This window comes from Ceratotherium simum, chromosome 34 (genome assembly GCF_057802395.1).
Source record: "Ceratotherium simum simum isolate JZ-2026a chromosome 34, ASM5780239v1, whole genome shotgun sequence".
NCBI classification, from domain to species: domain Eukaryota; kingdom Metazoa; phylum Chordata; class Mammalia; order Perissodactyla; family Rhinocerotidae; genus Ceratotherium; species Ceratotherium simum.
The window spans coordinates 9722872-9737351 of NC_141933.1; the positions used below are offsets into that span (position 1 = coordinate 9722872).

A 14480-nucleotide genomic window follows, 5' to 3' on the forward strand; every position below is an offset into this window, starting at 1 on the left:
AAACTTGAAGATAGAGCAATAGGAATTATAGAAGTTGAAGAACCAAGAGAAACAACGCTTAAAAAAAATCAACGCAGAGCTTCAGTATACTCTTACACCAGGAGTTAGCAAATGTCTCCAGTAAAGACCAGATAATTAATATTTTATGCTTTTTGAGCCACTTACATTATCTATCAATGTTCATAATTGTTTTGTCTTTTTATATTAATATTTGTTTCTTTTTTAATTATAGTTAAATACATATAAAATTAAATTTGACATTTTAATCATGTTTAAAGGTATAAACAGGTGATATTAATTATATTCACAGTATCTGCAAATATCATTACTATCTATTGCTAAAATTTTTTCATCACTCCCAACAGAAATTCTGTGCTCAATAAAGCAATAACTCCCCTTTCCTACCTTCCCCCTAGTCTCTGGTCACCTCTAATCTACATTTTTTCTCTATGAATTTGTGTAATCATGTAAGTGGAATTATAAAATATTTGTCCTTTTGTGCCTGTCTTACTTCACATGAGATTTGTTTGGGTCCAAAGTGTCATTTACCCAGGAGACTATTCCAAGTGCATGTGAGAATTTTGTGTTCTGCTATTGTTGGGTTCTATATATGTGTGCTAGGTCTAGTTGTTTTAATAGTGTTATAGTCTTCTATTTCTTGTTGCTCTTTGGTCTAGCAGTTCTGTGCATTATTGAAAGTGCATTAGTGAATTATGTAACTGTCATTATAGAACTGTCCATTTCACCCATCAACTCTGTCAGTGCTTGCCTCACATGTTTTGGGCTCTGTTGTTTTGTGCATCTATGTTTATCATTGTTATATATTCTTGTTTAATTGACTTTGTTAAAATCAACATATGAATTCCTTCTTTGGCCCTTACAACAGTTTTTCAGTTAAAATCTATTTTATCCGATATTAGGAATAGTCAACCAAGTTTTCTTTTGGTGACTATTTACATGAAATATCTTTTTCCATTCTTTCATTTTTAAGTTATTTGTGTCTTTAGGTCCAAAATAAGTCTGTTATAGATAGCATATAGTTGGATCCTATTTTTTTAACCCGTTCTGCCAATCTTTGCCTTTTGACTGGAGAGTGTAATTTAGTTACATTTAAGGTAATTAATGATAAGGAGGGACTTAATTCTGCCATTTTGTTATGTTTTCTGAATGTCTTACAGCTTTTTTGCTTTTCATTCCCTCTATTATTGACTTCTTTTTTGTTTAGTTGATGTTTTTGCAGTGACATGCTTTGTTTCCTTTATCACTTCCTTTTATGTATACTCTATAGATATTTTCTCTGTAGTTACTGTATAACATCCTAAAGTTATAGCAGTCTAATTTGAATTGATACCAACTTAATTTGAATTGCATTAAAGTCTCTACATTTACACAGCTATATGTTCCCCCTGTTTATGATATTGATATCATGAGTTACATCTTTATATACTTAAACATAGATTTAAAATTATTTTTAATGCATTTAAGTTCTTTAGAAAATAAAAAGTAAATTTTCACACCAAAATCACAATAATACTTGGTTTTATATTTGCCTATGTATTTACCATTATCAGATGACTTTTTTCTTTATATCTATTTCTTCTTTGAGCTGCTGTCTAGTGCCCTTTAATTGCAAGCTGAAGGACCACTTTTAGCATTACTTGTAGAGTAATTATAGTGATATTGATCTCCACCATCTTTTGTTTATCTGTAAGTGTCTTAAATTTAACTTATATTTAAATGATCCATTTGCCAGATATAGAACTCTTGTTTGACATTTTTTTTCTTTCAACACTTTAAAAATATCATCCCACTGCCTTCTGGCCTCCAAAGTTTCTAATGAGAAATTAACAAATGATTTCATTGAGGATCCCTTGTATGTGACAAGTTGCTTCTTTCTTGCTGCTTATAAGATTTTCTCTTTGGGCCAGCCCCAGTGGTCTAGTGGTTAAGTTGGGTGTACTCCACATTGGTGGCCTGTGTTCGGTTCCCAGGCATGGACTTACGTCACATGTCAATATGTGGTCATGCTGCGGTGGCAGCCCACATACAAAATTGAGGAAGACTGGCAACAGATGTTAGCTCAGGGTGAATCTTCCTCAGCAAAAACAAAACAAAACAAAACAAAGGTTCTCTCTTTGTCTTTGGTTTTTGATGTTTTGATTATATTGGGTCTTAGTGTGGGTCTGTTTGAGTTCATCCTACCTGGATTTCCTGGAGGCTCTGTGATTTGTAAATTGATATCTTTCATCAAACTTGGGAAGTTTTCTACATTGTTTCTCACATAACGTCTCTGCCCCTTTTTCTCTCTCTTCTTTTTTTGAGACTCCCATAATTAGTACCTGGGTTGCTTGCTGTGTTCCCTAAGTCCTTTAGGCCATGTTCACTTTTCCTCATTCTTTTTTCTGTCTGTTCATCACAGTCAATAATGTCAATGGTACTATCTTCATGTTCCCTATTTCTTCTGCCTGCTCAAAACTGTTGTTGAATCCCTTTAAAGAAAATTTCAATTTGTTATACTTTTCAGCTCCAAAAACTCTATTTGCTTCCATTTTTAGAATTTCTATCACTTTGTTGATATTCTCTTTTTGTTCCTGTAGTATTTTTCTGAGTTATTTTAGCTCCTTTTCCGTGTTTTACTTCAATTTTTTGAACATATTTAGGACAGTTATTTTATAGCCTTTGTCTGAATGTCTGACTTCTGGGCTTACTCATGAACAGTCTCTTTCAAGTCGTTTTTTCCCTTTTAAGGGCCATATTTCCCTGTCTCTTTGCATGCCTTCTGATACTTTGTTGTTGTTGTTGAAAATTGAGCATTTGAAATTTGTAATGTGGTAACTCTGGAAATCATGTATCCTTTCTTCCCCATGGTTTGCTCATTCTTTTTTAAATTTTTGAAGGGTTTAGTAGTCTATTTTTTTTTCAGACATGTCCAAACTACATTGCAAAACTATTAGCTTATGTTCAATGAAGTTTGCACTTAGATTTTGTTGAGTGCCCAGGGGTCTCCCAGTGTTTCTAGATTGCATCTGTTTTTAGACACTCCTTAAAGACTTAGCTAGGCTTGCACTGTGGGTAGCTATCAACCTGAGGTAAAAGCCTTAGTCGTTCCCATGTCTTTGCTGAGCATGTGCTTTGCCTGGCCTTCTACATGGCTTTCTAAATTCCCCCTTATGTATGGCTGTTTTTGAAAGTCTTAATTTCCCAAAGGGTCTCAACCAAGCTTCTCTTTCAGGTCTTAGGTGGTCTATAGTATGTGTTCAGCAGTGCTTATTGCATGTCAAAATCTTTTTAAATAAAATACTCAGAAAACCAGAAATAGAAGAAAATTTCTTAAATCTCATTAAGGGCATCGACTATAATCCTATAGCTCACATTATACTCAAGTTTGAAAGGATCAATGCATTCTACCTAAGTTCAGAAAAGGACAAGACATTACCATCTCTCACCACTTTCATTAAACATGATAGTGAATGTTCTAGTTGTTGACAGAAAAAGAGTAAAAGGAAAAAGATAAGAAAATAATAAGTAAAAGTATCCTTACTGGCAAATGAAAAGGTAGTGCTGTAGAAAACTACAAGGAATTTAGAATAAAGCTACAAGAACTAAAAAGTAAATTTATCATGATGGCAGTTGGTAAAGTCAGTATGTAAAAGTCAATTTCATTGTTAAATAACAGCAATGAATAATTAGAAATTAAAGTTACAAGAAACAACTACATAGCCTCAAAAACCAGTTAATTAGAAAGTTAATTAGAAATAAATTTAATGGAAAAAATGCATGACTGTTTCTACAAACTATAAATGTTGAAAAAGGAAATTAAAGAAAATCTAAATAAAAAGAGAGCTCCATAATAGTCATCGATCAGAAAATTCAATATGTTAAAAATGGCTGTTTAATTCAAACTGCTCTGTAGAGTCAAGGCAAACCTGATAAAATTCTAAAGAGAACCAATTTTCTGACTTCCAACAACATGGTAGAGATTGCCTGTTTTCAACTCTACCAAAATGTAATCGTCCAGTATGCAATCATTTGTATTTTGCTGTTCTGCTCAACTACATAGTTTTGATATTCATTCATGTTACTGAATAAAGTAGTTTGTTCATTCCATTTGCTGTATATTAATTCTTTATGTTAATATCCTGCAGCTTATTCTATTATTAATAGACCCTAGATTTTTTCAAGTATTTGGATATTATGAAGAGTTGAGGGTGTTATTTTAAAAGTATCAATTTGTTCATGCCCCTCTCCTACACATAATCCTTTAGTTATTCCTCTCAGGTTTCTGATGAAATTCAAAATCCTCTACTGGCGGCCCTGATTCGGATCCCAGGCGTGCACTGACGCACCGCTTCTCCGGCCATGCCGTGGCAGCCTCCCACATACAGCAACTAGCAGGATGTGCAACTATAACATACAACTATCTACTGGGCCTTTGGAGAGAAAAATGGAAAAAAAAAAAAGGAGTATTGGCAATAGATGTTAGCTCAGGGCCGGTCTTCCTCAGCAAAAAGAGGAGGATTGGCATGGATGTTAGCTCAGGGCTGGTCTTCCTCACAAAAAATAAAATAAAACAAAGTAAATAAATCCTTACATTGTTTTTCCCCCTCAATTTCAGCCAGTTCTCCACTGTAATCTGCTACTAGACCTTTCCCATCCCCTGCCTTTACTACCCTGTGATCCATAAAAATTGATATATCAAGAATTTCTCAAGACACTGTCACAGAAGGCTGGGTTACTGAGTGGCTAAAAATGAACACTCTGACTCTGAACTCATTTATATGTTACATTTACTGTGATATATTTAGTGTTCACATTTCTCAGTTGAGACAGCAGTTAGTATTATGCTGGCAAATGGCAAGAGACAACTCATACCCTCCAGCTCTCTCAGGAGAGACATGGTTGGTGTTGGCAATGATTTCAGAAAAGGTCTCTTTCAGAAGAGGTACTGTCTGGCACAGAATACCCCGAACTTCTCACATGACAAACTGTGACAGAAGTTGTGATTCGATTAATTACATTACACTATTGCAAAACTTACCTTTAAAAACCTGTTTTTGCAAACACAAAAATCAAGGTTCCTGACATAATTTTTCAACACACCACCAAGGACACATTGCTCTATACCTGACAGGTTTTATAGCAAAATCTACTCATCACACTAGGGCAAGTAGACTGTGATGACTATTCTCCGGGAAGCCACAACCATTCAGCTCACAGGCTCCAGGGAGGACTCAACACGGCACACGTGGTCAAGGCCAACACAGAAGATTTCCATACCTGTATCTCAAACAGGCTGAATCTCATCCATGAAACTTTTTCCTCAGCATTCCCATAGGTAACACTTTCTCATGTTTCCAAACCACATGTTACAGAACCTCCTCTGTATATCTTGTTCTGATGTGGTTTCAGATTTGATGGCAATGTCATTGCTGTGTCCTGTACATCAAGCTCAGTGTTGAAAAAATAGCACTCACCACACTGATTAATTCCCCACTTGTATTTCTGGAACACTGGAGACCAAGGCAGTGTATCTTACAATGTTTATTGCTGAAGGAAAGAATTATTCATGAAATGATGAAAATACTCGGGAAAGAGAGCTGTGATCCAGAGACACTCACCTGTCTGATAAATGGCCATATATGATGCCTCCCACCAGCATTCCAGCCACGAATAAGAATTTAGACACTGAGATCAGTGACTGAAATTCGCATACCAGGTCCCACTGGAAGAGAAGGAAATTTGCAAAGGAGAGCTCCATGGCAGCTTATAACCCCTCATTGGAACCCTTTAGCATTACTTGCAAATTTTAGTACATCAGACCCCTATCTTCTTTTCCAGCTTCCCTTTCTACATTACCTGACATTCTCATTTAGTTAAAGATAACTTTTTTCTGGACGCCTCCTCTAAAACTGTAGGTTTTACTAATGCTCTGTTTTATTCCATGATAACTTGTTCTTAATCTTGGCCATAGAGCACAATTACTTGAGTTTTAAAATGTTATTCATGCCTGAATTTAATCACAGACCTTCTTACATGACTTCTCTGGGGTACAGTCTGAGCTGGTAGGTTTTCATCAATCTCCCAAATATTTATAATTTGCAACCAATGGTAAGCATTACTGACTTAGCAAAACATTTTTAACACATTACCTCAATTACTTGCTTAAACTGGGTTCTTTCCTAGAATGAAAGCACTAGAATAACAGGGTTCGTGTCTATTTTGAATTCAATAGTGTCATCATTTATTTAAATGTGAAGCATTTAATAGAGAAGCAATTACTATTTGCTGAAAGAATGAAGAATGAGCACCTATGTAGTGACTAAAGACTTGAAACATCTTCATTATGTGTTCTACCTATAAACATCCACACCATGTACTCACAGGACTTCCATGGGGACTCTTACCTCAGTCACAGTGGTGGAGGAGTAGGAGCTTCGGTCATACACCCAGCCATTCACACAGGGCTCTGTGTCTGGTTCACTCATATTAGGGAAGGTCCCATTCAGGTGAAGGAGCTGCCACTGGGGGTGGCGGAAACGACGACACTTCTCTGGCATCAGGCTTGAATCCAGTGGGATGGAGATTCTCAGGAGGGTGTCTTGGCTGAGGATCCCAGTAGCATCAGCAGAGACAGTGCCATTGTCGAGTATGTGGACCCAGCAGCGGTGACCAGGGACTGCTGCAGTGAAGTTCTCCAATAGTATATGAGGGTATACTATGATGTTGGAGATACAAATGAAAACCATCTGAATGATCTGGAATCTCCCCAGGCCTCCAACTTGATCCAGGAGGTCCTTAAAAACCATTGAGGCTGAAGAGGTGATCCCAAAGATGAGGCAAAATGACTGTCTCTATAAAAGTTCAAGGAGAGAAAATATTTCCTTTTACATGTCACACTAAATGTGTGATGACAACACTTTCTCCTCAATTGGCCCTATCTCATCTTCAAAGCAGGGTCGTGGAAGATGTTTCTCCAAATTGTGTTAGGGTCAGGTAGATAGCTGTTTTCATTAGTCACAGAGAGAAATATTTTGCTGAAGTACTTCCAACAGTTGACAATTAAATCTGTTAAAGATCTACTTTGTAAAATTCTTGTCCTCAGCAATGCTTCAAAGTCAGCATTGGACTTTAATCTATAGAATCTTAGTAAACAACCTAAAATGAACCTGCTACAGTATGAAATTCTTCCCAGAAAATTTAACTGGTGAGACTCAAAAGGAAATGCTTTTTGATTTTCCTTTGAAAAGATGAGAAAGCATTTTACTTGTTTACTACTGAATTTTGATTAATAGAGTTAATGAAAACAGTCATGAGTTAAATAAAGCAAGTGAAATATGGGGCAATCCTTTCCTTTTCATAACTGACATTCTGCTTTAGTTAAAAATCATACCACAAATTCACACAGAAATTATGTTACTTGAAATCGGGGTAGATTGGGCAGTGATGGAGGGCAGAAGGTTAAACCAATGGTAAGCTCATATAGAGGCGTATTTGTAGTGGTTTATTGATTCATCCAGACAACATTTGTGAGGACCATGTCTGTGCTAAGTCAAGGAATAAAAACAATGTTTCAGACAAGGACTTCATGGCTTCTACTCCAGTGAGTAAGGGAGAAGCAGATAAATAATTACACTCTGATGTCATAAAATTACTATTTGGTACATGCACAATGTGCTAGAGAAGAATTGAGGAGAAAATATGGGATCAAATGTCATAGCACTATGGATTAGCACTAAATCATCTTTTAAAAATTTCTTTGTTTACAGCTTTATTGAGATGTAATTCACATACCATCTGTTATAAAGCAGAATTCAACTGAGTAAATTTGAAGTGGTAATTGGCTTCCCTAAGGAATTCATAAATCAAGCAGGATCCCATCCAGCTACTAGAAGGGCACTATGAAGAGTTCTACAGAATCTAAAGTTTTTATAATGTAAGTAAATCTCTAGGAACAGAAAAGAAAGGGTTATTTTGGGTGAGAACGTCTTCTTTACTGGGGGAAAGGGAACTGGCATGGGTTTTATCATGCAGATTACCTTACTTGTGTAACTCAGGAAATTTCAGAGTGACTGTTTAAAGGTCACATTCCTGGGAGGGTTGAAAGTGTAATTAGGTCTTGGCTTGCTGTCATGGGGGCCATTTTATGTTTGATTTTTCTTACTTTTACCAATTATCTTCAGTTGATTAAAACTGTCAATCGAAGTGAGAGATGTGATAAAAAATGAAGGCATTAGTGCCATTCTCAGCCACCGCTCCATAGTTCTCATGGCTTTTTCTGATCATCTGTGTGATATTTGCAAGTCATGATGTTTTTGCTTAATCCCTGTGATATTTATAGGACATATCTTCACTTTCAGAGTCCTTAAGTTGGTTATTCTTTGTTCCTTCTCTGACATTCCAGTCTCAGGGAAATCATTTGCATGGTTGTTAGTACCTGCAAACATGCATTTAAAGCCCTTGACAGAACATAACATGCCAGAGAGATTATTATAATTACAATAAGCAGGATAATTCTCAATGTTTGGAGTGCACTTTGGAGCCATGGTCTCTGAGACCAAACCCATTAAAGAAAGTACACCTGAAATTTTTACAATGTTATAAACCAATGTTACTGCAATAAACAAAAAATTAAAAAAAAAAAAAAAAAGAAAGAAAGAACTCATTGAAGGAGTGACCAACTAAAGCCAAGTAGCTCCCTCAATGATCACATGTAATTGAGTTTCAACTTCCCCAAGAGTGTTGTTCCAGGTATAGCAGGTGGTGTCAGCCACAGCAAAGACATCTTGCTCAGCTAAAAGAAAATCAAGGGCTAATATATTATCAAGAGCAACCAGAGACTCTAAGAATTTTTGTTGAGCAACTATTGCTTTAACAGCAGATTCAGTAATATTTTCGAGAGCTAAGGAGAGGTTTCTAATCACTGCCTCATTTAAATTCACTTCTAGCTAGAGAAATAGGGACCTGTTGAAAGGAGCTAATTTTGAATTAATGAATGCATCCTGGTAGGCCCTATCTAGAATAGTTATGGGCATAGTTAGATAACCTAAGAGGCATTGCCCAGCTGTGTGCCAGCCACTAGGCATTCTTAAGTCCAAGGCAAATGATAACCATCACACACATAGATACATCCTGTTGAGTCACAAACTACTTCCACTAAGGTGGCACCATTATTGGATTCATTCAGAAGAATTGTTGCTCTTGCCTGTTCAAGCCAGGAGCCAGTTAGAATTTTCTCCTAGCCTGAAATAAAAATTTGTTCTAAATTCCATAGTTTACCCCCCTTAGGAATGGCCTGGGCAATACAGGTGAAGACATCATCTTTCCAGGTTCATGCCAGAGTAAAGGAAAGAAAGAGAGAAAAGAAGAAAAGGGTTTCGTATTTAGCTAAAGTAGGAAGTCTTGATCTGGCATCTTGGGTAGAAGCAGTCTACATTTATGTCAGCTACTGCTCTTCCTATTCAATTTGATTTGGAGGTCTCCAGTATTTGTACATGATCAGATGTCAGACCTATACAATGTCTTCAAGATTTGCAGCAGTGTCGGTGGTCAGGAGAACTTGGTATGGTCTCTTCCAATGGGGTTTGAGGGCTGTCTTCCTCTGATGATGCTTCCAGAATACCCATTCACCAGGCTCTAGAGTGTGACTAACAGGATGCTTTAAATGGGGTTCTGGGAAAGGTTCTTTAATCTGTTGATGATAGGTTTGAGCATAAGACATTAGAGACTTCAGTATCTGGTCATAGTAGCATGAGACAACAAGGGATCAGCAGAAGGTTGTATACCAATAGACATTGTTCTGCCAGTGACTATCTCATATAGAGTAAGTTTATGTTTTCTAACGGGGGTACTGCAAACAGTCAACATGACCAAAGGAAATCCCTTAGGCCAGAGGAGTCCAGTCTATGGGTGTATAACAAAACCTCATATAAAATTAATAGGACTAGATTCTAAAATCTGCAAAGGTGCAATCATAATCTTTCTTTCTACAATTACCTCTGCCGTTTACTAAAGGTGATTGCAGTAAAACTAATTTTTTTATATTAAAACTTGGCCTGATTGTTTATATAAGTGAATTAAGAACATTGACTGAGGGTTTCCGAATTCTGAGGGATAAAGTAGAGAGAAAAAGTCATGTTTTATCTTTTTTGTCAAAAGTATATCTTACCAAATTGTTGATAGCTTAAATGAAGAGATTTCTTTAAATCTGGAAAGATATTAAAGCCGTTAGTTCTCCAGACCTTGCCTGATAATAATGGGTGATAGGAGCAGTGCTAGTTCCAAGAAGTTTGCAAGTTTTTCATTGATCCTTGTATGTTTTGCCCAGTGAAGTGGGTGCCTCAATCACTGGAGATTGTGGAAGATGTACCTCAAGTGGAAAAGACTTTCCTTTTTTTATGCCAGATTTATATTTTATTTTTATCTATCTACCTACCTACCTATTTTATTGTGGTTGCATTGGTTTACAGCATTGTATAAATTTAGTACATCATTGTACTTCTATTTCTGTATAGATTACATCATGTTCACCACCCAAATACTAATTACAATCCAACACCACACCCATGTGCCTAATCATCCCTTTTGCCCTCCTCCCTCCCCCATTCCCCTCTGGTAACTACCAATCCAATCTCTGTCTCTGGGTTTTTGTTGTTGTGTTTATCTTCTACTTATGAGTGAAATCATATGATATTTGACTTTCTCCCTCTTACTTATTTTGCTTAGCATAATACCCTCAATGTCTATCCATGTTGTCACAAATGGCCAGATTTCATCATTTCTTATGGCTGAGTAGTAGTCCATTGTGTATCTATACAACATCATCGTTATCCATTTGTCCCTTGATCGGCACTTAGGTTGCTTCCAAGTCTTGGCTATTGTGAATAATGCTGTAATGAACAGAGGGGTGCATATATCTTTACACATTGGTGTTTTCATGTTCTTTGGATAAATACCCAGCAGTGGGATAACCTGATCATATGGTAGTTCTATTCTTAATTTTTTGAGGAATGTCCATACTTATTTCCATAGTGGATGCACCAGTTTGCACTCCCACCAGCAGTATATGAGAGTTCCCTTCTCTCCACGTCCTCTCCAAAACTTTTTGTTTCCTGTGTCGTTAATTATAGCCATTCTGATGGGCATGAGGTGATATCTCATTGTAGTTTTGATTTGCATTTCCCTGATAGGTAATGATGTTGAACATCTTTTCATATGCCTGTTGACCATCTGTATATCTTCTTTGGAGAAATGTCTGTTCAGGGGTTTTGTCCATTTTTTAATTGGTTTATTGGTTTTTTTGTTGTTGAGATGTATGAGTTCTTTATATATTTTTGAGATTAACCCCTCATCAGATGTATGGTTTGCAAATATCTTCTCACAAGTGTTAGGTTGTCTTTTCATTTTGTTGATGGTTTCCTTTGCAGTGCAGAAGATTTTTAGTTTGATGTAGTCCCATTTATTTATTTTTTCTATTGTTTCTCTTGCCCAGTCAGACATGGTACTTGAAAATATGTTGCTAAGACCAATGTAAAAGAGCATACTTCCTATGTTTTCTTCTAGAAGTTTCATGGTTTCAGGTCTTACATTCAAGTCTTTAATCGATTTTGGGTTAATTTTGGTGTATGGTGTAAGATAATGGTCTACTTTCATTCTTTTGCATGTGGCTGTCCAGTTTTCCCAACACCATTTGTTGAAGAGACTTTCCTTTCTCCATTGTATGTTCTTGGCTCCTTTGTCAAAAATTAGCTGTCCATAGATGTGTGTGTTTATTTCTGGGCTTCTGATTCTGTTCCATTGACCTATGTGTCTTTTTTTGTGCTAGTACCACGCTGTTTTGGTTACTATAGCTTTGTAGCATATTTTGAAATCAGGAAGTGTGATGATACCTCCAGCATTGTTCGTTTTTCTCAGGAATCCTTTGGCTATTCAGGGTCTTCTGTTGTTCCATATAAATTTTAGGATTCTTTATTATATTTCTGTGAAAAACGTTGTTAGAACTTTGATAGGGATTGCATTGAATCTATAGATTGCTCTAGGAAGTATGGACATCTTAACTATGTTAATTCTTCCAATCCAAGAACAGAGAATCTCTTTCCACTTCTTTGTGGGAAAAGACACTTTCTAACAGTTTCTTTGCCACTGTGAAGTCATCATCCTTGTGGCATGGGAAGTCTTCAAACCATCCAGAAACCATACATATGTTAACAAGAACATATTGATAACTCATACTAAGTGGCACTTGAGTGAAGTCCAGCTGTGGATGTTCAAATGGTCCAGAAGGAGGAGATCTGAAACCTCTGGGGATAAAAACAATTTTTTCTTAAGTGTAGAATGGTGTATGAAGGAATGTAAAAACCAAACTGTGGGGTTTGCCAGGGAGCTAGGAATAACCAAGAGGCCAGCTTGTGTTTCCTATAGTCTCAACTGTTGGTTTAATTTACAGCCGGTGTTTACCCATCTTAATTTTTCTGATTCAGGAGCAGCCTGTTGCAATATTACAAGGACATCAGGATGGCAAAAGACTAGCAATGAGGGGTCATTTTTTGGCATAAGAAGGATGCACTTCATCCACATGTGCCACTCTCTTTATAGATTGTGTTGCTGCTGCCTCTGTCTGAAAGTCAACTGGGGCATTTTCCTGATACTCGGGTTCACTCCTTTTAATCTGGGCCTCAATTTTGATGACAGCTATTTCATAAGGTAAGAGAATAACAATAAGGAGATCATATCCTTGTTGCCTGTTTTTGATTGGGGTCCCAGAGGATGTCCTACAACATTTAAGATAATAGCTAGAATTACAAGTAAAAACATTACACCAGGACATATCAGATTTCCAGGAATTTCACACAATTTCTTGAACACATATATGTATGCAAATACAACATAAAAAAGGCATAATATTACCCCTTATCTGACAATGCTTCCTATGTAATTTAACATAACAAATAAGCATAAGTAGTTTAACAAATCTTTTGAAATGTTCCATCTGGAAATTCCCAATTTCTTCCAAGTCAAAAAGACTTCATTTTTAGAATTTGATTTTGGGAAGCTTGTCAAAGATATCAAAAAGTTTGGCCACTAGACTAAATTGTATCACAAATCAATATGAAACTTAACATTTAGTTTCCTATTAGCAAATTTTGGTTCTTTAAATATTAAGAAGACTGTTTTTCCTTCATAATCAAAGGCCTGATAAACTAAAGAAGATTATTTTGATACAATATTAATTCCTTGTTTTTCTTTCATAATGTCTTATCAGGAGCAGACCTAATAGTCCAAGAAAACCTTGTTCTTTAGCAGATAAAAGAAAATTAAGGTCAATTTTGCATAAGTACACCATGATACTATAGGTTAATTTAAAACCTTTATAATAATTTAATTTTTGTCTGCCTGATCACACAATTGATAACCCTCTTTCTCTCTTTCTTTCCATATATATTTAGTTTGTCTGTCATTCTTCTCCTTCTCATTCTGAAACAAAATTACTCTCACATCCCTTAACTGCATGCACCTTCACAGTAGAATTTTTAACCTTTAAAAACCTTCATTTCTAAGTGAAAAATAAGGCAATAAACAATTATGAACTGTCTTTTATATTAGCATCCTGTGGATTGGGAGATTTATAAATGTTTTTTATAATTTCTAAGAACATATGTTTTTTCATAGAAAATTTCTCAGTGTGGCATAAAACATGTTTACTAATAGACCCAAATTTATCTTTAGTTTCTCTGCAATAGGAAGCCAAAAGTTGAGAAACCTATGTTCAATAATTAATGTTTCACTATGTTATCTTATATGAAAATGATCTAGATGTTTAATAAATTTCTTATCATTTAATTTAACTTTGCAAAACTTAAGTTTCAAGTTACCAAAAACATTTTGGAAGCTATTTTTAAGTAAACATGCCATAAAATATAATGTTGCCAAAAAGTTTATCTATTAATTCTCATCCCAATTACATCTATCTAAGGTACTTAACTCACAAAAATTACATTTAGATTACCCACAAAAACTTCATGAGACATTGGACAAAATCAGCCATCATTTGAAGTTATGTTTTGTTGACAAATTTTGCAACAGAGATAACATAAATTTGACAGGTAAAACTAGGTAGAACAAAAGTTGTTTATCTGCATTATATTCAATGTTGGTAACTTTAGAGATATATCTGTTTAATTAAACCAAGAAATTTAAGCTCACTTTCATATCTAATATTTTCCTAGATCACTTGAACTTGAAAAGAATTTGGGTTAGATTGCATTATATTTCTAAGAACTTTAAAATGCCCAGTTCTTACAAGTGTTTGACCTTTAACTCAACTAAATAGAGCTCTTCTACAAATTAATTTCAGCAATACCATCTGGACATAGAAATTAGCACAAATCTACGATTTATATATATTATTTACAACAAAATACATAGACATAGAGAACTTATAGTTACTAATTTCTGTGTAGAAGATTTGTAAGATTTCTCGTTAG

The 14480-nt window shown here is 35.6% G+C and overlaps 1 protein-coding gene across 1 annotated transcript in view; it reads right to left on the reverse strand.

Moving 5' to 3' along the window:
* Nucleotides 1-6830, reverse strand: part of LOC101400546 (organic anion transporter 7-like) — a 30725-nt gene extending 23895 nt beyond the window's left edge. The window contains exons 1-2 of the mRNA XM_087423225.1: nt 6405-6830; nt 5619-5722 (exon numbers count right to left, since the gene is read on the reverse strand). Of these exons, the coding sequence (XP_087279351.1) occupies nt 5619-5722; nt 6405-6806 (506 nt within the window). The 5' untranslated portion in view covers nt 6807-6830. The remainder of the gene's footprint in view (nt 1-5618; nt 5723-6404) is intronic.
* Between the last annotated feature and the right edge of the window lie 7650 nt (nt 6831-14480).